Here is a 26,838-nt window from a genome sequence, read left to right as displayed (position 1 = left end):
AAAAAAAACGGGTAATGTTTATATTCCCCTGTTTTAATTCGGACAGCCCCTTAGCGTGAAATATTATAATTCATAACTCATAAATACACTAGAGTTGGCTGTCGCAAGTTTCGGGCGACAGTTTCGTTCTTCTTCTCCCTCTCCCTCTGTGAAAGAATGGCTCCTCTCTCTCCAAAGGGGACGGCTAGAAATTTACCTTGGGTTTGTATAGCCTCTTGTTAATTTCTCTCCTTTTAAATTAACGTGTAGGGTTTTCTGTCGACACAGTTATCATTATTTGATGTTTGTGATTAAAAGAAATCGAAGAGGTCGAGCATCCTCTCTTATTTTTCTTCTTCTTTCCTTCCTCTAATGCACAGGACAATCTCGATGACATTTTTCAATTTTTGCCTGGCAAAAACCCATTTGCTATAAAAGTAGAGACAGGGAAAGAGAAAGTTCAAGAAACTTCGACTCACAAGCCCTTTATGCACAAGTCCTTGATTCAAAAGCCCTTGATGCAAATGCCCTTGACGTCCAAGCCCGACTGGATTGTTCTTCCTAAACAGATTGGTATAATTAACTTCTTTTTTTCTTCTCCTCCTCTCTTTCAATTTTTTTTCTCATTTTTTTTCCTTAATTTCTACATTGTGATCTTAATTGAATTGTTATTCTTCCATGAACGCCATTCCGAGAACTATTTTCTGTTTTATTAATGTTCTATGCTATATATAATCAAGGTTTTAAATTTCGGTTTGGGGGTAATTTCGAACCTAGCCGAAACCGAAATTTCGGTAGAGAGACACGAAATTTCGAATACACGAAAGCCAAAATTTCGGTAATTTCGGCTGAAATTTGGTAAAGCAATAAAAAAATTAAAAAATTTCACCGAAGTTTCCGAAATTTCGACCGAAATTTGGTATATTTCGCCAATTTCGGTTTCGGTCTTGACCGAAATCCAAAATTTGGGATTTCGCATGAATTGAAAACCTTGTATGTAATTAATCTTATTTGATTATAGTAATAGTACTTTCACTAAAAACTCTGTTCTCGGTTCTTACTTCGTCACCCCGTGCATCAAATGGGCTGTCTTGCTAGTACTTTACGAGGCTGTTTCACCTCGGTCTCTCCTAAGTGATTGGGCTGATTTTGGGCGACACACTTAGTGGGAATGGATGTGAAATCGAGTCATTTTATTGCATATAATACTGAGGGAGCTTATATCCATAACCCCCTCATTTTAATATTGACACCCTAGTTTTGCATTAAAGTGCATGGAATTTCCCTTATTGTTATGGCTTCATGTATTCTCTCTCTCACACACACTCGCTCTCTCCGCAGCTAAAAAACGAATGGATTTAATCGCCAAAGAGAGCTCCGTTGGATTCGACGAAGTTGAGGAGTTTCCTTCGGTCTGTATAACCTTTTCTTTTCTCTCTTTATGCTAAAAATTTCGGATTCTAAAGGAGAAGGAAATTCTTTTGGAAAGCAGGAGATGGACGATGCCGAGGGGGGGCATTTCATTGGAGACATTAAAAAAAGTGCATGATGTAGTGCAGAATGGAAATCAAGCTTTCAGAGAGAATAAGATTCAAGAGGTAAGTGAGGATGATGGGCTCTTCTCTTTCCATGTGTTTTCGCTATTCAATTTTTACGAATTGAATTTTTCTGTCATTGGTGATATTTCCTTTCTCTTCTATGTAAACTTGTTGACAATCCTTGTTCGTTGTTCGTGGAATAGAAGTGTCACCAAACTGACTCTTTCAAAGATCAATGCCTTCCGTTTGATGCTCTTGATTACTAGGAATTTGTTATTTAACTCGGAAAAGTTGTTCGGAAGCTGAAGTTACACTTAAATGGTTTTTGGAAAATTCTTTTTGTTGATCTGCTTGCAAGATTTTCTCTCTCATTTGATACCAAGCACATGGAGGTTATATATACATGATGTTAACTTACCAACTTCTCCAAAAGCTTAAGCTGTTGGAGAAAGGTATTATTTATCTTTTATACTTTAACACTCCCCCACACGTGTGGCCCACTTGGCAAACACGTGGCACATGTGGTCCCACTTTGGGCTGACCATCGCATGTGGATTTTTGCTATCCGGGAGGTTTGAACTCGAGATGAAGAATTTTGGAGATTTTCACTAATCTTGAATGATTTACAATAGAGCTCAAGGTGTGCTTATATTGAGCACATACATGATAAACATAGAAAGAGATCAAGCAGACTATGGAAAGAGATAATGATGGAATATTCTAATTTAATCTACTTACTAATTAAATCTAGCTGCCTATTCTAGTGGGTTGCCTCATTAAACAACTTCCCTAATCTCCCACAAGAAGATCTAACGGTGAGATCTACATCTAATCCAATGGTGGATCTCACATATTCTACCATGCCCTCCCCCCCCCCCTCAAACGTATATGGATTGAAAATCAATATACGTTTGATTACAATAAAAATCCCCAATATGAAAAATGAAAACCTCCACTTGAAATTCCCATAGGAAAATAGAATCCTATGATTTGAGCACGCTAACGAATTTTGATGATGAATATCCCTTGATGTTATAATATCCTGATGTTGTTGATGAAACGCTGCTTGTTTCGGTTGTCAGATTTAGCTAACCGAAATTTTTTCGGTTATTTCATTTCGGTTCATTCGGTTTGGTTATAACCGAATGAACAGCCCCAATTCCAACAATAAGTCATAATGCTACTCAAATAGTCATTGCCAATAAACTTCAGATCCAACAAAAATAAACATATGAACGGGTAGCAACATTTCGATGGTCTAAACACGATCTCAAAAATAATGTAATACGTTGATGACCAAAACTAGCCTCCTACATAGGGAAAGCAATGGATGGAATAAGGTAAGGATAAAAGTCTAAGGCCAAGGGTGTCGGTGATTCAGAACATAAGTTCCAATGGGTTGAATATCATAAGCTGTCAGATCTCACTAGTAGGTATGTACATCTCCTGATATCTCGCGCGAAGGGTCCCAATAGAATTTGTGCAGCACTCGGGAAGTCGATCGGTCCAAATAGATTGTAGCTGTCGCTAAATAGGAGAGCCAATGAGGGCAAAATACGGTATGGAGATTAGTTGTGCAATCTCCGGACAACATATGGTAGAACAGGATCCCAAGAAAGTGTAGACCAAAGCAAAATATTGTGGAAAAAGGGACTGTTATGATGAATAACATCTAAATCTTGGCACAGCCACCCCTAAAACTATAGGGACAAAAAAGAGGGTGAGCGGAGAGGAAGAAAAGGAAGTGATGAAAAGGAGGATCAAAGGACCAAATGTAGTCATGGATTGCAATCTGCCGCACGAATGTAAAGAGGGCAGAAGCATGAATAGAGGAGAGAATTTGGGGTGGGGAGAGAAAAGGAGATGAGGAAAAGGGAGAGGAGAACAAGGGGAGGAGAGGGATAAGAAAGAAGAGAAGAAGAATGACGGGATGAGAAAGATGAAAGGGAAAAGGAGGGAGAAATCCTTACTCTTTTTCACTTTGCATCACACGCCTGGTTGGGTGGTGCATGGTGGTGAGGATCATGATTTCTCCAAGTTGGAGATTTTTGTCCCCCCTATTGGCCTCCCTTTTATAAATTCTTTGATGGGCCTTGTTTTTCTGGGCAACTAAGATCTTTTCACACGTTAATAATGACCAACGAAATCATTTTGCTTAAGTCATTAAATGATGACTTAAATACCCCCACTTATAACTGAACCATCCGAAAATAGAAATCCCTTCATAAATATGTGCTATGCTTATAAATCATTCATAACTTCCTCAAATCATGTCCAAATTGTGTCATATTGGGCCCGTTAGGTAGGTAATCGAAAAACCTTTCTAATGACACCAAAATGAAGACAAATGGACAAGATTTGATACGTCAAAAGTTCGCTAAAGGTCAAAATGGAAATCATAGCCAAGCAAAGGGTTAGTGGTGAGGTGATGGTGTGCCGTAGGTGATGTGGACAGCCCCACATCTATGCTTAATAATAGCAATATAATGATCCACGTAGAAGAATCCAACTAGATACAGGATTAGAGCCCGGGTAGATTCCTTTTACCTTCTTTATGAATTTTTTCTAAAGGATTCATTTAGCCTACCCCAACTAGTTTGGGACAAAGGCTTTGTTGAGTTGAGTTGAGAATAGCAATATAATGAAATATAAGGTCATGCATAAATAAAAAAAATTAAATCATTGGAAAGTTTAATTATGGTAAGAAGGCAAGGCCGGATCACTTTAGTATGACCAAGGGAAGATTTGAACTACATGGGCAATTAGGCATTTCCTGTAACAGATGTGGGCCTATATCCTCTTGATTAGGAATTTAGGATCCAACTGTCTAGTGGATAGAGTCTAGGATTGGAAGATGGAATAAGAGATATGTTGGGTATATAATATAACCCATGTATGTTCTAATATAAGCCCAGTAAGATAATGGACTGGTGTAGTGGGCCTATTTGGGCTAGAGCCCACTAACCTGTTAAAACCCTAGTGTATCTAATATATATAGGGGCTGGAGGCAACAAACTTGGTATTCCAAATTAGATACCTTGGGTGTAATGCTTCAAGCAACCTCTTGCTTGACCTAATTACTCTAACAATCTTGAAGCATTAAACCCTAATTTTTTTTAATTGGTTGATTTTTCACTCAAAATCCTTGGTCGGATCTCTCTGCTTCTCTAACTACATCGGTTTTGATTGGGGCGTTGGGTAACTTCCCCCCCCCCCGGCCGAGAAACCGTTTGCTGAGGAGGGGAAATCTCGGCTTTTGTGATAGCAAATTAGGGCCGCTGTATTGGGGGATTACAACAAGTATTTTTGGGATTCCTCACAGCAACAAGAGAAAATCTTGAAGAAAATATGCCGATCTTTGCCGCCGGTCCTCTGGTTCCACCTCCGACCAGTTGATTCTCGCAGGAATCTCACGATTCAACACACAAAAGGAGATCTCTCGCTTCTTCTTCGATTTTCATTTTTGATTTCTTGTTCGAATCCAACTCGAAGCAGCAGGAAACAAAATCTTTTCGAAAAGGGTTTGATCTAATCTACGCTACGGCAGTAGGAGGAGGAGAACTCTCATCGTTTGAGTCTCTCTCAAGCACGCGGCAGCAGGTCACGTTTGTGTTGAAACTTTGAAACCTTCGAGTTCTTCTATCTCACGGGTTAGGGTTTTGACTCATTGAAACCCTCGAAAGAAAAATAGCCGCACCATCTGTGGAAGAAGTTTGTGGGAGAGATACAAGAATTTACCCTCATTTTTATCTGTTGAAGTTGGTTTGAATAAAAAACGCTCGTTGGAATCAATTTGGCCGTGGGTTTCATCTCTCACAGAAACCTTATCAGCCGTGGGATTGATTCCCTTGTTTTTAGCTTGCTTTATTGGCTGACTCGCTTCCTTCACGGTGTGAGAGAGGAGGAGAAACCACCGACGGCCATCTTCTTCCTCGGATCTGCTGTATTTTGGTCTCTCTCGTTTGAACTCACTGCCGTAGGTTGAACCTCTTGCCGCCGTTTGGATCTCATGAATTTGGAGCATCTCCATCGTTGTCTCCTTGATTTCTTGAGGAGTGAGATTTGTTTTGGAGTATCTCACTTTGGGGTTTGGGGCAGTTTGGGTTCTCACAGCAGTTGCAAAAATCAGAACATCTTGGTTCTTGGTGGTGGCAGAGAACCTTTCAAAGCCAAATTAAGTGGTGGCCCAAATCACTTGATGTCAAGTTGATATTGTAAACCCTTGTTGGCCCATTTTTTCCAAAGCTTGTCGGTTGAATAACTTTCAAAGCTTGTTGGCCAATTTCTTTTGGAGGTAGCGTTGTCTCCTCGAAAATCTTTTTTGGCCGCATCCCATGGGGCTGAATATTCAACGGAATAATTTGGTGGAGGAATCGTTGGTCCCAAATTTCTCTTGGATTTGCTGGCGGTTCACACGGTTCAGTTCTTGGATTCGACTTGGATTGGGTTCTCGCGATTCGCCAATCAGGTGCACTCTTTCCAATTTTTATTTCCTTTTAAATATACAATGGAAAAGAACCCTATGCCGTTTGAGATGGTCAAACTTCAATCCTTTGGTGGATCTGAGTTTAATTCCTGGAAGCGAAAGATTCAATTCGGTCTGACATACATGAATTGTTTTTACACCGTTTTGAGTACCTTTGCTGAGACGGATGAAGAAGTTGATGAATCTCAATGGCTTGAAGATGAGGATTTCTGCAAAGACTACTTGTTGAATTGCCTTTCAGATCGTCTTGCAGAAACATCTAGTAAATATAACACTGCTAAAGACCTATGTGACAACTTAGATGCTCAATTCAAGAAGGAGGAGGAATTGTCCAAGACCCATCTTGTGGACAAATTCATGGATTTCAAGTTTCAAGAGGACACGAAAATCACTCCTCAAATAACTGATCTAGAGAATTTGAGATCTAAGTTGCATAATGAAAAATAGTAGTCTGTGACTCGTTTCTTGTGGGTGCAATCATATATAAGTTATCATCTGCATGACACTCTTTTAAAACTGAAATGTATCGAAAAAATGTGCAAGTGGGACTGGATGATCTCAAACGATTCATTTGAATCGAAGATGAGAATCGAGCCAGGAATAACTTGGAGATGGTTAGACAGCAACAGTCTGCTGCTAATGCGGTAATATATCCCAAGAAATTTCCTCGAAAATCCAAGTCACTTAAAAGTGAACATCTCAAGTTGGAGGCCAAAAAGACTATATTTCAGAAAAAGAAGGGCAAGTGCCACAACTGTGGGAAATGGGGTCACTTTGCTGCAGTGTGTAAACACCCTAAGAAGGCTAAATCTGACACACCACAAAAGGACGCTCATATGATGGTGGGTAAGACTGCGCCTAAGAGTTTTGTTGCTATGTTGGGTAACAGTAAGGCCAGTACTTCTTCAGATTGGTGATTAGATACAGGAGCCACTTGTCATATTTGCAACTCCAAAAAACTACTAGTTGATGTTGTTGCCGCGAAAGAGACCGTTACAGTGGCCAGTGGAGTAGAGGTAGAGATGCCTCACGCTGGTACTGCGAACTTGGTCCTTTCTTCAGGATAAATACTAACTTTAAAAATTGTTAAAGTAGTTCTTGCTCTTCAAAAGAATTTAATTTCTATTAGTCTTTTAGACTATGCTTTTAGACTATGCTGGCATATGTACTTCATTTATGTGTGGTAGAGTAACTTTGATTGTTAACTCGTACTATTTTGATTGTGCATATTTGATAGATGGTATGTATGGTTTGAGTTTAGAACATGAGACTGTTAATTATGATAGTTCACCGCTCATTGATCCTAAGTTGTTACACTACCAATTGGGACATGTGCACTATTAGAAAATGGTCCACCTTACTATCACTCATAAGATACCATTATATATGTCCATTAAATTTGACAAGTGTGAGAGTTAGGGGTGATAGAGAAGGAGAAGATACACATTGACAGGGTTCAAGGAATTCTGTGCCTCTCAGGGCGTAATCCTTGAAACTACTGCTCCTCTCTCGCCTCAATCAATTGGCATAGTTGAGTGTAAGAACATGACGTTAACTTAAATGTTCAACTCCATGTTAATGTTAGCTGGCATGCCTAGTTGCATTTGGGGAGAGGCAGCTTTGACTGCAAATCACATCCTAAATCTCTATATGCTCCTCCATGTGATAGAGTACCCAAGAATTTGGTGAGGACTTTGTGACCTACCAATTGGAGAATGATCCATCATCCTATCAGGACGTGATGAGATCTAGGGACTCTATGTTGTGGGCAGAAGCCATTCATGCTGAAATGAGCTCTCTGTTAGAAAATCTAACTTGACAGCTAGTCGATTTGCCAAAAGGGGCTAAGACTACGGGCTGCAAGTAGATATTTGTATGTGATTATACAAAGTTTGTTATGGTCTTAAACAAGCACCTAAATTGTGGCATCAAAAATTTGACAAGGTAGTAAAGAGCTTTGATTTTCAGACCAGTTACTCCGATAAATGCCTTTACTTTCGTTCTGTGTCGAATAAGGTTGCGATTATTTGCTTGTATGTAGACGATATGTTAATTCTTGGTTCCGATCTCTCTGTAGTGAGTGACGTGAAAACCACTTTGGCTAAAGAATTCGACATGAAAGATCTTGGTGTGGTTGACACCATTCTTGGTATGAAATTAAGTTTTAAAAGGCAAGGGATTACTCTTAGCCAAGCCTAGTATATTGAAAAACTACTTTCTACATGGGGATACAGTGAGTGTAAACCGATTGAGACACCATTTGATTATACCAAGAAGCTGATCTCTAATGAAGGAGACAGTGTGAATCAGTTAGATTATTATAAACTGATTGGTAGTCTCATATATGCTATGAGTTGCACTAGGCCAGACATAGCCTTTACAGTTGACATGCTGAGTCGTTTCACTAGTAATCCTGGCCATGAGCACTGGGATGCCCTTATGAGGCTGCTGAGATAGCTTAAGGGTACTCAAGGTATGCTCTATGTTATAATGGCCATCCTCCTATCCTGGAAGAATATTCTGATATGTCATGGGGATCAGAATTAGGGCACAGCAAATCTACTGCTGTTGTGTGGAAGTCGAATTGGAACTTTATGCTCTCACTTCAGTTGCAAATGAAGTAGAAGAGAAAAAGAATCTAATTATGGTTATGGACATTCCACTGACCCCGTTAAGGATTAGATCCTTCAGTGTGTTCTGTGATATTCAAGCTACATCTATGGTTGTGACGAACTCATTCTTTAATGGTAAGAGGAGACATTGTAGGCTGAAACATGCCATGCTGAATTATCTCATTGAACATAGGATTATCACTTTGATTGATATGAGATCGAAGGATAATATGGCCGATGCTCTCACAAAGGGATTGACCAAAGATCGAATATTCAAAACTGTGGGGGAGATGGGGTTAAAGTCTGTATAGACAGGACTTAACCTACATCCATGTTATTTTGAATCTTCGAATCTCCCTTTTGGCCAAGATAGGCACTTGATATGTTTCGACGATGTTTACAGTTGTTGTGTGTCATTCCACATTTGATGACATGTCCTTTTTGGAAAAGGTTGTACATTCCAAACTTGATGATACAGCTTAACTCAAATATGGATAAGATGACTGTAACATTCCAAAAAGAAACATGAAATGGTTCTTTGCAAAAGAAACTATTTGGTCTTGTTCTTTAATGAAACTTGACAATTAGGAATGATTATTTGCAAAAGAAGCTGTTTAGGTCTTGTTCTTTATTGAAACTTGACAATGATGCTTATGGTGAGAGTGATACTGATACTTTTTCAGTCATTTTGAATTGTACTAAGTTCTTCTTCAGGTAGAACTAGATACTTTAGTGTTTTACACAAATGATTGGATTCATTTTCATAAAATCCATATTTGGTAATTCACAGGGATTGGCGAAAAATGAGGAGCTTATCTTGATTTGGACTTTGATGAAGATGACTTACTTGATGAGTAAATCTTCTAAAGTCATAAAGACTATGCTTACATTTCAGTATGCATAGAGTTTACTTTTTTGTGGAACTTTATTTTGGATCTCGATGAGAATCATACCTGATGAATGAATTCATCCAAGATCAGTGGGGTTGACTTATATGTGAAACTACCTTTTGGTTGAGTTTAGCTTGTTGTATATCTAAAACTCTTGGTTTGTCATAAAAGGATTCATGTTTTCAGTTGGATTACAGATCTTTTATGATATAGACCATATGGTGATGTGGATGATTCAATATTTTGTTTTGAACCTTACACTATCTATCTATTGGATTGTGCTATATGTAGAACATAGGAGGAGATTGTTGGGTATATAATATAACACATGTATGTTCTAATATAAGCCCAATAAGATAATGGACCGGTGTAGTGGGCCTATTTGGGCTAGAGCCCACTAACCTATTAAAATTCTAGTGTATCTAATATATATAGGGGCTGGAGGCAACAAACTTGGTATTCCAAATTAGATACCTTGGGTGTAATGCTTCAAGCAATCTCTTGCTTGACCTAATTACTCTAACAAGATATCCTTCCTTGGTCGTACCACTATATGTGTACATCTGTGATATCCAGTAATGAGGATGACTAGAGAACACATTCACCAAAAGAACATCTACTAGTGAAATCTCTTTTGTGTGGAAGCCGATCTTCAAGATCTGCAATGTCAAGGCACTTAGAATTTAACTTTCATGTCACACGACATTAATTTTCATGTCAAATTTCACAAAACCCCCATACCCACCAAAAAGCTTGCTAGATTTTTGCTCCATTACGCTGCAAACATTGGTCTTCTCTATACATTGGTCTTCCCTATGGACTGACGGATACAATGAAGAAATTTTGTAGTATATGGGGCTATTAAGAAAATGCCCATCTCAGATGGTTATACCACCTGAAATCCCCACACGAAGATTCCCACCCTCAAATTTACTGACGCCTCCACCATGTACTGTCACTTGCACTACTTATTCTCGTCTTTCCTCGCTTTCTCATCATCTTTTTCTTGATCCTCTTCTCTGTTTTATGTTTAGTAATATGAGAAAAGGGGTATTTAATTCTTTACATAAGTGATTTCTACATTTACCCAACCACATACATTATGGATGGAATTGCTTAATTTTTTGGGGAAATGTTATCAGCACTACTGTATTTTGATGATCACACTCCTCCGTTATATTATAAGTACGATATGGACCGCACCATAGGATGATCCAAACCGTCCATTAGATGGGCCACAGCCTAAATAGGTTGTGCCCCAAAAATCATTTCCATAGGTTGATCCTAACTCTCTGATCTGTAGAGGGACTGAATGTTAGAAGGTTCTACAATTATATATATATATATATATATATATATATATATATATATATATATATATGTGTGTGTGTGTGTGTGTGTGTGTGTGTGCATAATTGTGCTTGTATTTGTTATTAGAAGAATTATGCTAAGTTAATGATCCATTTTGTACTCAATATGAAATTGAGAGACGATAATATCTAGATGTTGAAAATCATTGTAGGTTGAAGTTCGCCGACGATTTTGTATACTTCAAAGTATGGAATGAAGATGGGTGACTTTTTTGTTTAGTATTTCAGTATCATATCGTTACCGTAATTTTGTTGGCTAATCATATGTACTATATTGTTCCATGTTGATGGTTTGTTTTGTGGATGAGCTTTGATGTCGTTTGTTTGTTTGTATAGTTACCCCGTTGCCAAAGTTGAATGGATTTGATGGGGTGTAAAACTCCAGCCTCTCAGGGGCCGCCACCTGTCCTGGAGTAGTTGAGCTCCAGCCTCTCACAAGCCACCACCTGTCCTGGAGCAGGTGAACTCTAGCCTCTCACAGGCCGCCACCCGTCCAGGACACCTGTCCTGGACACCTCATCAGGTTTTCCCCTATAAATAGGGGTTCAAAGCTTAAACCAGGGGATAATGCGAAAAACCCTCTCTCCACGCAAAACTCTTAAGACCAGCTCTGCACTCTTGCTCATACTGACTTGAGTGTCGAAGGGCCTGTCCGGAGTAAAACCCGGGTTGGTCTTCTGACCTCGGTTGCCTTGTGCAGGACTCAGCCCTCATAGCAGGACTCAGCCACTTCGCTCCCCTTCACTCCGGTCCCTCAGGACTCAGCTCCTCTGGTCATCCAGCTCAGCTCTTACGTCACTGTCGTACCTGTTACCGATTTTCGGTCTAACAGATTGGCGCCATCCGTGGGACCTCAGAACTAAAAGCCGTTCTCAGATACCTCAAAAAAATGGCAGGGCGCAAGAGTGCGCGGATACCTACAGCACGGACTACCCAAACCGTGCTGCCTCGCAGGACCCGGAGCGAGCGAATCGCCTCGCTGGTAGTAGCAGCTTCTGCTACAGCCGAGCAGAGCTCTGCTCACTCAGAACACCTGAATCCTCTGCCCACTCCGGAGCAAGTTCAAGCTCTTTTTCAACAAATGACAGCTCTCGTTGGGCAGTACCAGCAATTACTTCAGACTCCTCAGCAACCTCCTCTAGAAGCTCCGCGATCTGTCCAAGAAAGGCCAGACATCCACAGGGGAGAGTCATCACGCCATGGTGAGGATCGAACTCACCACTCCACCAGACAAGTCCATCACCCCGCGGTGAGGCATGCTCAAGCAGAGCCTCACCACCGTCAAAGGCCACGGTCCCGCTCCGCACAAAGGCGCCGAGCTCATGAAGATCGTGCACCACCAGTGAAGTCCCGGTCTCGTCGAAGGAGTCCGGAGAGCCAGTCCGGCTCCGCGGCAAGCCAATCTGTGGGAAGAATCAGGTCCTTGGAACATAGAACGGATCCGCTCCTACAGAGAATGGAGGAGATGGACCACCGAATAGAGGAACTGGCGAAGGACCAGAGCCGGCCTGCCTCTCGGGCGTTCTCGAGCAGAACGCCGTTCACTGGTGATGTTCTGGGTGCCCCAGCACCCAGAGGGTTTAAAATGCCCACCGTCCCGCAGTACGACGGGACCACTAACCCCGTGGACCATTTAGAGACATTCAGAACAATGATGCTCCTCCACGGCGCCTCCGACGGCTTCATTTGCAGAGCGTTTCCAACGACGCTAACTGGCGCGGCGAGAGACTGGTACTCCAGGATCAAACCGAACTCCATCAGCAATTTCGATGATTTTGGAGAGGATCTGGTCCGCCACTTCATGAGTAGCCGTAGGCCGAGGAAAACAACAGCATCCCTGATGGCCTTGCGGCAGGACGACAATGAGCCCCTGAAAGTATTCGTCTGCCGCTTCAACAGGGAGGCACTTCAGGTGCCAAATCTAGATCCCTCAGCAGCTATGAATGCACTCCTCGCGGGTGCCAGGTCTAATGATTTTCGTCGGGCTATAGCTCGACAAAATCCGCACTCACTGGCAGACCTCATGACCGGGGCAGAGGAGTATATAACGGTGGAAGAGACATTGGCAACTCTTAATTCAAATCGGAGGATAACCTCTGAAGAGAAAAATCCCACCAAGCAGCGCAGGGAGGATAAACCTCCCAGAAGAGAGAAGTCTCCACCTCCGCAAAAAAGAGAAGAGAACTTCACACCTCTCAACACGTCCAGAAAACATATATTGGCTGCGATCGGCGAAGAAGAATTCGTGAAGTGGCCTGCTAGAATGATCTCCAAAGGAAACAGGAGAGATCCCTCAAAATACTGTCGGTTCCATAAGGACCACGGTCACGACACAGATGAGTGTTGGCAGCTCAAAGAAGAAATTGAACAGTTGATCGACCAGGGCTATCTGAAAAAGTATATCCGAACTGACGGCCGCAGGCAAGAGCGAAGAGAAAAGAGCCCCCAAGGCCGCAGCCCTCGAAGATCACAGCCGTCTCCTGCTCGGAATAAAACCCCCCAGCCGGCCAGTACGCAGCCAGAGGCGCCACGATCTCAGCCAAGGGGGGTCATGGGTACAATCATGGGTGGACCTGCCGCTGGGGGCACGTCCTCCGCTGCTCGCAAAGCGTATGCACGACGAGTCAACGCCGTGCACACGACTAGCAAGAAGACAAGAACAGAGAATGAGATCTCCTTCTCAGATGCAGATTTGGACAACCTCATATTGCCCCATGACGATGCGCTGGTTTTAACCATGCTCCTCGCCAACTGGGAAGTGAAGAAAATCCTCATGGACAACGGGAGTTCGGCAGACATCTTATACTATCACGCCTTTCAGAAGATGATGATAGGTGACGACCGCCTGAAGCCGGTGAATTCAGACCTGTTTGGCTTCTTCGGAGAGGTTGTGAAAGTAGAAGGACAGATTGAGCTCCCAGTCCTTGTCGGAGAGCCACCTTGTCAAGCGTTCACCATGGTCAACTTCCTGGTAGTAAGGGCCACTTCGGTCTATAATGCTATCCTAGGACGGCCTGGCCAGAACCTGATTCGTGCAGTGGCTTCGGCTTATCACCAAAAGATGAAGTTCATAACCCCCAACGGTGTGGGAGAAGTTCGAGGAGATCAACCCCAATCCAGGGAGTGCTATGCGATGGCACTCAAAGGAAAAAATGCAGTGGGATCACTGCCAATCGAACTACTCGATGTCAGGGACGAACTCAGGGGGACTCAACCCGTTGAAGACCTCATCTCCATCCCACTATGCCGAGAAGATAGTGAGAAAGTCGCTCTGATCGGCTCCTCTCTCAGTAGCAGCACTCAGCACCAACTCACTAAGTCAAATTGTCCTGCATGAATGGTGATTTTGTAAATTAAATTTATGTTAATATGAATAATGATTCTTTTTGCAGATCTAGATTTTCTCTTATCACTTATCTCTGGAAACCCCAGTTCGTAAACTTGAGTACTTTGTGGAAACCCAGTTCGTAAACTTGGGTACTCTCTGGAAACCCAGTTCGTAAACTTGGGTACTCTCTGGAAACCCAGTTCGTAAACTTGGGTACTCTCTGGAAACCCAGTTCATAAAACTTGGGTACTCTCTGGAAACCCAGTTCACAAAACTTGGGTACTCTCTGGAAACCCAGTTCACAAAACTTGGGTACTCTTTGGAAACCCAGTTCACAAAACTTAGGTACTCTCTGGGGGGCAAGCTTAAGTACTCTCTGAAAACAGGGGGCAAGCCGGGCAAGTCACTCAGCTATAGTTTATCAGAGACGGAGGAGGACAGAAGAGCAAAAATATGGACAAGTATAATTTCATTGATTCAAATGTGGGGGCCTCGAGGACCATTACAGAATTAGCCTTAAAAGGCTGTCAAAAAAAAAAAGGAGGAATGGGAATCCTGGGGTCTCAAAGACCATTACAAAAAGAAACAAAAAATACTACGAGATATCCGGGACAGAGGCAGTGTCGGCAGCGGCATCAGCAGCAGTATCAGCAGGGGCCTCTGGATCCTCGTCAACAATCGTCGGCCTAGAAGGAAGAGTCAGATTAGCCATCACCAAGTTCGGGTTGCACGCCTGGAGCTCCTGGAGGCAGTCGTAGTACCCAAGACTATAAGCCTCACTCGACAGGCTGAAGAGCTCGGCCTCTTTCTCCTCTGCAGCCGCCTTCACTGCGACATTCTGCCTCTCCTTGGCTCTTTCCCTCTGGGCGCTCATGGCCTCGGCAGCCTTATCCAGCTTCTGCCTCTCTAGGGCCAAATCCTCCATCAGCAGCTTCTTCTCGCTTCCACCCGTCCGATGCTCGTTTGGAGCTCCTTGACCTCAGTGGCCAGCTTCCCGTTCACCTCTTCAGATTTGGTGATGGCTTCGGAGAACTTCTTGCTCTTCTCCTTGAGATCGTTGTAGTATACACCAATCTACAGACAGAGACAAGCATCAGTATAGGAAGAAAGCAAAAGACGGACAGAAAGTGAACAAATTCATTACCTGATAGAGTGAAGAGAACACCGCCTCTTCGCCAGTAGCCGGGGGTTCGTGGACAACCTGTTGCTTATCCTTTCCAAGGAGACACTTGCTCACAATCTCAGCCACGACTCGACTCTCGCCCAGCCCGGTATCGTCCTTCTGAACGGCCCAATTGGGCCGAAAAACATTGTCACTCGACCTCACGGGAGGACGGGCTCCAGCTCCAGTTCCAGTGGACGTACCACCAGGTTTAGAGGAACCACCTCCTTGAGCAAATGGGCCCACTAGCCTCACTGTGGTTTTTGCCCTCTGAGCCGGAGATGGCGCAGTGTCTCGTGACGGGGCCGGACTCGCCAGCTCAGCCGGCTTTCTCTTTTTTCACTCTTGGAGCGCCTATTGAGCCCCTTCTTGCGCCCTTGGTTGGGCCCCTTGCCTTATCTTCTCAAAAGTTGATTGTCTCTTCATCTCTGCAAGTAAGCAAGCAGTCAGAAGCATATAAACAAAAAGAAGCAGATTTTGAGACAAGTCTAGCAACATACGTTCCGGAGTCGCGGTACTTATACCGAGTCCGACCGGCATCTCTTCTCCCGAAAAATCCGAACAGTGGATGAAGCCTGTTCGTTCAACCTCCTTCCGCATCAAGGAGAATGTCCTCGCATCTTCACCCTCAAGAAGCGGTTTGCGACTCAATCCGGTGGTATCCGGAGTGTCCCACACTAAAGGGACCGGCCAGGCCTCACTGGCTCCCTTATCCTCGACGTAGAAGAACCTATTCTTCCACGCATGTATCAACGAGGGGATGCCAGTAATTATTTTCAAATCAGGGCGCTGGCTAATATAAATCCAGCCCCCCTCCTTGTGTCTCTTCATATGTGCACAAGCACGGAATAGCGGCAAGGTCGCGCTCCTCTCTAGCCGACCGTGGACAAGGTACAAAAACCCAGTCAGTAACCTCCATGAGTTCGGAGCAACCTGGGCTGGGGCCAGTCCGTAGTATCGGAGCACCGCTGTAAAGAACGGGTGCAAAGGGAATCGAAGTCCTGCTCTCAACGACTCCTCATAGATACAGAGGTCCTGACTCTCGTTACAGGCCCTATCTCCCTGTATAGCCGCCCTCAGCTCAAATCTTGGAGGCACACAATATTTATCTCTAATGTCCCCCAGCATGGACTCGGTGAGGTGATTTTCCTCAATTAAAGCCCGCATGTTATACTTAGGGTTGGCCTCCATCCGTGCTCTAGCGATGACCTCCACGGCCCGGCTAGGGAGAAACGTTGTCGACGCTTCAGCAGCATCACTACCCCCACTCCCCCCTACTCGGTGGATACTATCAGTCGGGAGTGGGGTGACGTTCAGATCTAATATCACTTCGTCCTTGTCCCCTCCGTCGTCGCTGTCTATAATATCTACTCTAGTGGCCGGACTAGCCATCCCAGGCTTCAGAATCGGCCTAAGTTCTGAGCTACTACTGGTGGAGGACTCAGAACCGGACTCGGAACTCGAACTACTATCAGACATATAGAAAAAAGAAGGGCTGAGAAGAATACCGATGAATAGAGAGCTCCTAGATCCACGCGCAACTCCAACCACGAACTACGAAGCCGAACTCACAGAGCAAGAGAGAAGAAGAAAAGATGAAAAGTGAAAAGTGAAAAATGAGAGGTAAAAACCTCCTTTTATAACTTTTCAAAGGCGGTGGGGCATTAAATGCGAAGCACGCATCTCGAGGGCACTCAAATGACGCCACGTGGCCCTTATTAATGACGGACACATTCTCCCAGGCAAAGATGTGATTGAGCACGCGCGTATGGATACGCACCTATCCCCAAAGGACTCCGGACTGGATAACCGCACTCCGGACCGGATTCTGTACTCCGGACTGGATTGTGTACTCCGGACTGGATATAACACGTCTCTACAAGACGACAAAAACCAGTCCGGCCCAAGCCGGACTGGATATGATGCGTTTCTACAAAACGACAAAAACCAGTCCGGCCCAAGCCGGACTGGATATGACGCGTTTCTACAAAACGACAAAAACCAGTCCGGCCACAGCCGGACTGGACGCAAGACGACAAAAACCAGTCCGGTCCAAGCCGGACTGGATATGACGCGTTTCTACAAAACGACAAAAACCAGTCCGGCCCAAGCCGGACTGGATATGATGTGTTTCTACAAAACGACAAAAACCAGTCCGGCCCAAGTCGGACTGGATATGACGCGTTTCTACAAAACGACAAAAACCAGTCCGGCTCCAGTCGGACTGGACGCAAGACGACAAAAACCAGTCCGGCCCAAGCCGAACTGGATATGACGCGTTCGCTAAACGACAAAATCCAGTCCGGCCCAAGCCGGACTGACGAACTCCGGACTGGACCTCCAGCCGGACTCCGGACTGACGAACCCCGGACTCACCTTCAGCCGGACTCCGGACTGGACCTCCAGCCGGACTCCGGACTGACGAACCCCAGACTCACCTTCAGCCGGACTCCGGACTGACGAACCCCGGACTCAATTCCAGCCGGACTCCGGACTGGACCTCCGGACTCAATTCCAGCCGGATTCCGGACTGGACCTCCAGATTTATCTTTTTTTCGGACTCTGGACTGGATCTCCAAACTGAACTCCCAGATTCATTTCCACACAACACCTGCCTATCCAGACGCGCGATCAACCACACTTTCCCAAGTCACTCAATGACTTGGAAAACTGGGCGGCAACTGATGGGGTGTAAAACTCCAGCCTCTCACAGGCCGCCACCTGTCCTGGAGTAGGTGAGCTCCAGCCTCTCACAGGCAGCCACCTGTCCTGGAGTAGGTGAACTCCAGCCTCTCACAGGCCACCACCTGTCCCAGAGTAAGTGAGCTCCAGCCTCTCACAGGCCGCCACCTATCCTGGAGTAGGTGAACTCCAGCCTCTCACAGGCCGCCACCCGTCCAGGACACCTGTCTTGGATACCTCACCAGGTTGTCCCCTATAAATAGGGGTTCAAAGCTTAAACCAGCGGATAATGCGAAAAAATCCTCTCTCCACCCAAAACTCTTAAGACTAGCTCTGCACTCCTGCTCATACTGACTTGAGTGTCGAAGGGCCTGTCCGGAGTAAAACCCGAGTTGGTCTTCTGACCTCGATTGTCTTGTGCAGGACTCAGCCCTCATAGCAGGACTCAGCCACTTCGCTCCCCTTCACTCCGGTCCCTCAGGACTCAGCTCTTCTGGTCATCTAGCTCAGCTCTTACGTCATTGTCGTACCTGTTACCGATTTTCGGTCTAACAGGATTCATGATAACTCTCTGCTAGAAAGGACAACAAAGAAAGAAGTAAGCCTCCTTCCATCTTTTGCTTCTGTTATTTTTTTAGAATAATGATATGGTAGCCGAGTTGGTGGCTGAGAGTGGAACCAAACAAACAGCCTCTTCACACGTTAGCAACCTTGCCATGTGCCATGTGAGGCTCTGTTCAGTTCCACTCTTGGTCAGTTTATGTCGCTAGCTATGTAGTGCACTTAATTTTTTAATTTTCAAAAGATATTGTCACGTCCTGAACCAATCTAAGGTGCTGTGATCGTGGATAGGGACTAAAAAGGATAATATGCCACATGCTAATATGTTGTGGACAGAAATTGCCACCTAAGTATTGGATCCTGCGGGGTAAAATAGGGAAAGTTGCTTATTCGAGGTAGTTATTAGCCCCGATGTTTTGAAAATCGGAATCGAATTGTATATCATAATCGGGATCAAATCGTATAATAAATTGTAAGATTCACACACACACACGAGGAAATGGTTTGTGTACAGATAAGCTATCTGTGCATGGATGCACAAACCGTGGGGGGCCACTTTTTTGGGGGGATCCAAAGCATTCATTTGGAAGGCCCTTCCATGGATAGGGTGTGTACCAAAAATCAGCCCTTTAGGATCATCCTAGCCCTGCCATTTGTGGAGGGAAAAAAAGGGCAAAAACAGTGTCTGTCCATTTTCCCCTCCAACTTTGATTGAGTTAGGATGATCCTATAGGGCTGATTTTTTGTACACACCCTCTCCATGGAAGGGCCTTCCAAATGAATGCTTTGGATCCCCCAAAAAATATGGCCCCCACTATGGTTTGTGCCGCCATGCACAGATTGCTTATCTGTGCAGCTGCACCCAAACCATTTCCTCTCTCTCTCTCTCTCTCTCTCTCTCTCTCTCTCTCTATATATATATATATATATATATATATATATATATATATATATATATATATATATATATATATATGAGCGATACCTCATATAGCTAAAGATATTAAAAAAGCATAACCAATCAAAGAAATATAAAATAGGGAAAACACTTTGGAAACGAAATCCCGTCTAGAAAAGAAAGACAACAATGGAAATGATCGTGGATTTAGTCATTTTCAAGGCATTAATGTGTTTCACGGGGATTCGGGCTCCCTTTATTGCCTTTTTTGTGAACAAAACGGATTCCCATTTTCCTAGTAATGCTCATAAAATAGCCATTTATTCTTTTTTCTTCCAAATTTATTAATTTAATTATAAACTAGCCATAAAATAGTCATGATAAGTGCATGGGTTTGGATGGGAAAGAGATGACTAGTACGTGACAAGTTAGTTAGCAAACAATGCATATTATGATAACTCAACTCAACAAAGCCTTTGTCCCAAGCTAGCTGGGGTCGGCTAAATGAATCCTTTAGAAAAAAAATTCATGAAGAAGGTAAAAGGGATCTACCCAGCTCTAATCCTGGTTCTAGTTGGGTTCTTCTACGTGGATCATTTTCTTCCATTCTATCATATCCAAGGTTATGTTCTCTGTTATGTTCCTAGCTATCAAGTCTTTCCTCACTGTTTCTACCCATGTTATTTTCGGTCTACACCTACCTCTTTTTACTCTCTCAATTTGGCACGAGTCACCTCTTAAAAATAATAAAAGACACAAGATCATATTAATTCTCCAAAGTCTCAAACATTATGACAATTATCAATTATAAAATGTCATATTGGTTAGTCATTAACTATGATTTGGCCGACACTTTGAATTTATTGCCGACACACGTGTCGTGTCGAACACGACACCCATGTCCACGTCTGTCAACACTCCTTTAGACACTTTCAAGTCTACTGCTAGACGTGTCGGTAACTTTATATGTACGTATGTATATGAGTGTGCCCTTATTTCTAGATTTTTAGGGGTTTCCATGTCAGATACCTCGTATCCATGCCGAAACTCAGCACACCCACAAATCATGATTATATGTACTTTCTATTTTATCCATGTCCCCATTTCTAATTTTTGGGAGTTTGCCGTGTCCGACACTCTGTGACTGTGTCGACACGCGACACTCTTGTCCGTGTCCACAAATCATAGGTCATTAATGTTCTCCTTATTATATTGCCTCCCTCATCAAGTAACCAGGTAGGTTTGCAACTTCCCGACCCAAAAAAATCATGGTCCGGGTTTAGGAATCTCTACTTTTTTTTATTAAAAAGCCCCAACCCAACCCGAGCTAGCAAGTAGGGTAGGGCAGGGTTCTGGAAAAACCTGACCCGCTCGACCCGAGTTGCAACTATAGTTTTTGTGCCTTATGGTAAACTATTATCTAGCAATAGTTTTGGCAATCCTAGCAAAACTACTCCTCTATATATATATATATATATATATATATATATAGAGAGAGAGAGAGAGAGAGAGAGAGAGATTTTATATCGTTATATCTTCTCTCTCTAAATGGAAATCAATTAAGAAATACATACATTATGAGAGAGAGCAGATGGATCCTATCCCATATATCGAACACTCATTCCTTTCCTATCTATTGATAGAAAGATCTTTGTCAAATACCGGACTTTGCCTTTTTTTTGTTTGAGGAATTCCTCGGATAGAGAGAGAGAGAGAGAGAGATGTGTGTGTATAAGATTTGACGGTCATGAGTCTATCCACAACAGAAACTATGCCATGACATCATTCATGCGTGGATATCTTCTCCATTTGAGTGTATGGAACCATTGGAATGTAGCAATATCAAACAAGAACTGGCTGACTCAAATGGACTTGAGTCATATATTGCAGACCTATAGTTGGGGTGTAAGGAAGAAAAATAGGTAACAACATATACAACAAAGGTCTTATTTGGAGGCAAATTGGAGCAACAGGCAACAACTATTCAAAGAAATTGGAAAACTTATCAGAACAACCATGCAAAAAAGATTTGTAAGTTCCCTTATACTAATAAGATTGGTTTCCTCGTTGCATCTAGTCATGCCAACTTATCCATTAGTATCTGCACATACACGGGTTATGATCAAGGTGATGATGTTGAAAAACCCGACCCGACCCAACCCGAGAAACTATCTTGCGTATAGCCGGATTTATAAATCACGGGTTTTCCAAAAATAAAACCCAACCAGACTGGATCCTTGATAGTTTCTTGCAACCCTACCCTGCATTGTGCGTGACTAGTTCAAGGCTTCAAGATGGCTCGATTCATTCAAACTCCTCTTTCTTTGTGTTGTTCATTCTGATGAGCAATGTTTGAAATTTCGTTTTCAGTTTCAGTTTCGGCCGAAATCCGACATTCTGGCTGGGCTGAAATCCGAAATCGATTTCGGCCCGACATTTTGAATTTCGGTCGAAATTTAAAATCATGCTAATGAGATGGTTTTTAAAGGATTCTTCTAATGCAAAAAAGGAAAGTGAGTCTTTTGAAAGAAAATCCTATTTTCTTTGATAGAAAACTTAATTAGGATAAATCACATGAATCGTATAAATCATGCGATTTACGATCGAATTGTAAAATTTGTACAAATTAAGATTCAATCATGGGATTCTAATCGTAATCCATAAGATTTGATTTGAATCATTAATAGTAAGATTTTCAAAACAATGATTTGCGCCTGATGGGGGCCAGAGCTAACATCTTTCACATTTTTTATCTTTGTCTACGTAAAAGAAAAGAAGAAAATACTTGGAGGCCCCTAGTCGTGGGAAACAAACGTGAGAAGCATGACAAGCAAGAAAAGATTGGCGGGGGGGGGGGGGGGGGGGGGGGGGGGACTAAAATCTTTATTCGACGCTACAGCACTGGTAGGAGGATTTGGTCTCAGACAGCAGATGCCGTTTTTCCGTCATCTCCATGGACCGTGCTCTCATAGGCAAGGAACCGGGAGATCCAATGGTTGCATACTTGCATTTCACTTAGAAGCACGAAGTGGGGGCGGGAGCGGGAGCGGGGGCGGGGAAGCGTGGGTTCTAGAAGAGTCTAAGTTTGGGAGCGCCAAGGGAGCGTGTATGTAATATTTTCTTTATATATCTTTCAAAATTCAAGCACATCAAAAAATAATAGTTTCTAACCATTTTCATATGTATCTTTCAAAATTTAAGTACATCTAAAAGCTAATTTTTAACCATCTTCACCATCTTCATTTGTGTGCACTCGTTCCTTGCCTATGAGAGCACGGTCCATGGAGATGACGGAAAAACGGTATCTGCTGTCTGAGATCAAATCCTCCTACCAGTGCTGTAGTGTCGAATGGGATGTGATGACAACTATTTATGGATTTGCAAGTGTCAGAGATTAGAAGGAAGTTGAGGGGGGCGTGCAAGTGTTGGATATTAACTCTACAATAGCGGAAGCGTTGGCCCTTATTCCAGGAGTTCAGTTTCTCGTTCATTTTTTGAGTTATAAGTTCTGTTGTATATTGAATGAGACTCCCCAATTGTGACCCGATGGATTAGAGAAGGGTCTGTCTTAGAAACTTGTGGACATATTTGAAGAGGTGTTAGACAGACTCGAAGGACATCACATTTAGGTCAGGTCAATAGGAAATCCAACGCGGAGGCTGATAGGCTTTCAAATGAGGGTATCTTTATTGGAAATCTTGTTAATAGAGATACATGCCTGTTGTTCGTAGACCCTAGATTCTGGTAGCTACTAGACTGCTGCTGCTGTTTTTTTTTTCTTGGGCTGCTCTTCTCGATTGGGCCTTAATTTTGTTTCTTTATCTCTTCTTAATGAAGATTCTGTGGGTGGATGGGTGGGTGCCCTAAGGCATTCGACCACAGCGTACCCGCTGGCCTATCTTTCTGGTTCAGGGTGTTTTATTGTAATGCCATTGTGAACCCTAAGTATGATGGGCCCTATACTAATTTCATATGAATAAAACATATCAACTAGCCTATCTTAACATATTTTCCTTGGCTTTTCAACCATTGGTCAAATGATGGTAGGTGTCACGGTGCAACTCACACAAAACCAAAATTTCTTTGATAGAGGGGCTGTCCGTGATGGCCTTGCACTCTACAAGTCAGCCACACAAGATTGCATACACAAAGTATACACAAATCAACAACAATACACACACCAACACAACACAAGAGACTTTTTAACGTGGTTTGGCCAATCTTTATCAACTCCACGGATTTCACTATTGCCATAGTACAAATCAAAGGGAATTCTCACCACAATGCATATGTTGAATTGGGCATTGGCACATATATGCCCATTACATTCGAATTTCCACAATCCATGTGCCTAAGCAGTTACAAATGACAAGCCAACATGTGGCATAGCAGTTGCATAACCATCCAGCCATGATGTGTGCACAATTGCCTTAAGTGGTCTTCACAATGTGCATGTGCAAGCCAATGCCTTGCTGCCATGTGTGCAAGCCCGTGCCAAAACCGCCCACCAATAGCCTTTGGTTTGCCTTCCTTTTTCACAAGCCTTTGAACACGACCAAGCATGCCTTGGTTTGATTTTTAACCGCTTGCAACCGTTTCCTTCATGTGCAAACACGCCCAAGCGCTTGCCAATTGTCACCCGCGCACTGCTGCATTCCATGCCACGCCTTGGCCAATGCCTATTGTGCATCTGACCCATTGTGTGCCGCGTTTTGCCTCTCTGTTTAGCCAACGCCCACCAATCAGTGCCGCCCACCAGCTAGTGCCTACCAGCCACATGCTATGTGCCATTCGTGTGTCCCATCCATACTAGTGTGTTCCCACCAATGCTTGCCTGTGCAATTCGTGCATAGCCCACACCTATTCTCTTTGACATGCCAAAGCCTTGGTCCCATTGCCTTCTTCCCACCTTGATGTTCCAAGTGCACATTGGCAAGGGTGCAAGATGCCACCACAGGCCAATGTGTGTGCCAACACTTTAAAGGCCGACAGTAAGCCATATTGTGGAGAAAGTGAGAAACTGTTGTTCTAGAGGCTTGCAAGTTGCAGTTGCTCTGTAAGCATTGGTTATTAGTAATTACTCTACCTTTGATGAGTCTATCCATGGCTAGCATGGTGCACAAATCAAATAAATATACAAGCATGTTTTGCACATCAACACATTGAAGAAATTGCACAAATGCATCTCCATCCATCATGGTGATATTTTATTTGTTCTTTTTTTTTTATACTAACAGATGCACGACATGGCTCGTGAAGCAGCTGATCAGGCTCGTATATTGTTAATGCGGCGGGAAGAAGCAGTAAGACAGGGTAAAACACTAAATCTGAGAGTATAGAAACAAATTTTACGTTCTGTTCAGTTCTGGATCTGCGCTAGGAAGATATTTATGTGGAACTGCTCCTGTTCTTACATATCTGTATGTTTGTTTGTTTTTTTAATGGTATATGTATATTAATGTTGTATAAGTTGTGTGTGCCTTCATTGGTTGCTTCATGATTATCTGATTAAGTTTTCACCTTTTACCCAATTATTTTGAGTCGGAAAGGAAAGTAATTTCTTTCATTTGCTAGAGTTCATGATAGAAAACCTGATTTGCAGTTAAGAGGCCATGGCATTATAGGCGTGGAATGCGGATGCCCCGACCACATGATACTGAGAGCTTTAGTTTCTGGGTATTCATTCGTTCTATCTATTCTTCCGCCGCATTTTTGTTTTTCTATGGACTCGTTAATTCAATCATTTTACTTGGCTAAATATCTGATTGCAGCTTGTCAATCTGTTAAACTTGAGTCTGTCCGAGCGATTGGAACTCTTACGGTCAAGAGACACACATGAGGTACATCTTCTCCTCCCATAAGTCATCTATTCTCTCAATTTTAACATATTTGCCTTCTCTCATCTGCATTTTTAACTACAGAGGTTATCCTGTGTGCTTAGTCATCTGAACCGAAAAGTAGAGGGCAACGATCTCAAGCTGAAGGATGTGATCCCTCTTGCCATTCTTCTGTCCCGAAAAGTGGAGCTCATGCCTCATCATCTGTCCGAAAAGTTGATTTCATGCCTATTCATCTGTCTGGAAAATTGGAAGTGGAACTTCATCTGGTTGGAAAAGTGGAAGCGGAACTCTTGCTATTTTCTTTTCTCCCGGAAAATTGGAGCTCTAACGATCTTGCTATTTTCAACTCTAACTTGGATGAGACCTACACTATTAATGTCAAGCACTTTTAATTTGGCTATATGATGAATCCTGAACTGTGCGTTCACTTTCAATGTTGTCTTGCATCCATTTCTGTGATTTTGAGCAATTGTTCTTTCTTCATATCATAATCAAATGCAGAACTGTATTTACCAGCATGCCCAATAGGGTTCAAGATTATCAAAGAATCTGCTCACCTTCTACATGTTTTCACATTGTGTTGTGATCATGAAACAGTAATCATGGTTTCTGTGGCATAATATGCTTCAATAAGATGGTTTTATCTCTGCTTCAGGTTGATTTCATTTTTTTTAAAGCAAAAGCTCAACCCTACCCGAACCAACCTGAATCGCATCCCTAGCTATAGCAAACCAGATTTGGGGACTAAAGAAGCAACCCGATGAACAAAATTAACACGAGCACAAACATCCTACACACCAGAGTTGCACCATATTGACTAGTTCATGTAATAGATTAGCACAAAGTCATGCAACTATGCAAAATTTGCTGATTTATTGTGCGGCAATGGGTGATGTCTCTACAGGAATATGTGCAATGGATACCAAATCACCAAGCCCCGTTTTAGATTTTGAGAATAGATTCTGAGACCAAAACGGATTAGTGTACTCATAATTGAATGGGATTTTGATTCCAAAAATCAGTTGTGGACTCAATCCAAAACAAATAGAGCATAAACATTTGACCACTTCATATGGAACTCATGAATGATGTGTTGCTTCTGCAACTGATACTATCAAAGAGGAATAAGGCTGCAATCACATTAGCATATTTGGTTTTATTTAAGCTTATGTATGAAATGTGAAGCTAATTGCAGAAAATATAAAGAAATTCTCCCCCCCCCCCTCCCCCCCCTCTCTCTTACTTGGGACAGACTCCTCTAGTGTAAAAGAGTAGTCATAAACACACTAGATGGGGCTGTCAAAAGTAAATAAAAGGGGAGGCAAACATGTCACTTGCCTACAAATCAACTTCAAATCAGTCTAACCTACTAAAACTTCACAAATAAAAATGTTACGATAGCAGCTAGCAAAATGAAAATCCATTTGGCTAAAACAGCGCCATTGTAACTATGGGTGAACCTACTGAGACTAGCATCTTGTTTGGATGGTAG

General features: G+C 42.9%; 2 protein-coding genes across 4 annotated transcripts; both read left to right on the top strand.

Moving 5' to 3' along the window:
• Positions 1–71: 71 nt before the first annotated feature.
• LOC143857491 (uncharacterized) lies at positions 72–17,138 on the top strand. The gene is made up of 6 exons (XM_077367923.1): positions 72–201; positions 360–552; positions 1,321–1,391; positions 1,472–1,577; positions 11,028–11,061; positions 11,212–17,138. The coding sequence occupies exon 6, from the start codon at positions 11,765–11,767 to the stop codon at positions 14,210–14,212; it is 2,448 nt and encodes an 815-aa protein (XP_077224038.1). The 5' UTR covers positions 72–201; positions 360–552; positions 1,321–1,391; positions 1,472–1,577; positions 11,028–11,061; positions 11,212–11,764; the 3' UTR covers positions 14,213–17,138.
• Positions 17,139–17,641: 503 nt separating this feature from the next.
• LOC143857499 (uncharacterized) lies at positions 17,642–25,780 on the top strand. 3 transcript variants are annotated; one of them, XM_077367940.1, is made up of 5 exons: positions 17,642–18,645; positions 24,744–24,819; positions 25,109–25,182; positions 25,278–25,346; positions 25,428–25,780. In XM_077367940.1, exons 2-5 carry the CDS (start codon positions 24,744–24,746, stop codon positions 25,749–25,751), a joined length of 543 nt encoding a protein of 180 aa, XP_077224055.1. In that variant the 5' UTR covers positions 17,642–18,645; the 3' UTR covers positions 25,752–25,780. The 3 variants fall into 3 exon arrangements, with proteins under 3 accessions (XP_077224055.1, XP_077224064.1, XP_077224049.1); XM_077367949.1 differs by lacking the exon at positions 17,642–18,645 and adding an exon at positions 23,070–23,140; XM_077367934.1 differs by lacking the exon at positions 17,642–18,645 and adding an exon at positions 23,716–24,562.
• The last annotated feature ends 1,058 nt before the right edge of the window (positions 25,781–26,838 follow it).

This window comes from Tasmannia lanceolata, unplaced genomic scaffold (genome assembly GCF_043159265.1).
Source record: "Tasmannia lanceolata isolate RefF3 unplaced genomic scaffold, GAP_Taslan_0.1 ptg000003l, whole genome shotgun sequence".
Classification (NCBI taxonomy): domain Eukaryota; kingdom Viridiplantae; phylum Streptophyta; class Magnoliopsida; order Canellales; family Winteraceae; genus Tasmannia; species Tasmannia lanceolata.
The sequence above is the reverse complement of the archived record's forward strand: the minus strand, read 5'-3'. Positions and strand labels throughout refer to the sequence as shown.

Coding starts and splice junctions, on each gene's coding strand:
- LOC143857499 (XM_077367940.1), top strand. CDS start 24,744: ATGCACGACATGGCTCGTGAAGCAGCTGATCAGGCTCGTATATTGTTA. Junction 24,820..25,108: donor GGAAGAAGCAGTAAGACAGG/GTAAAACACTAA, acceptor CCTGATTTGCAG/TTAAGAGGCCATGGCATTAT. Junction 25,347..25,427: donor GGTCAAGAGACACACATGAG/GTACATCTTCTC, acceptor TTTTAACTACAG/AGGTTATCCTGTGTGCTTAG.
- LOC143857491 (XM_077367923.1), top strand. CDS start 11,765: ATGGCAGGGCGCAAGAGTGCGCGGATACCTACAGCACGGACTACCCAA.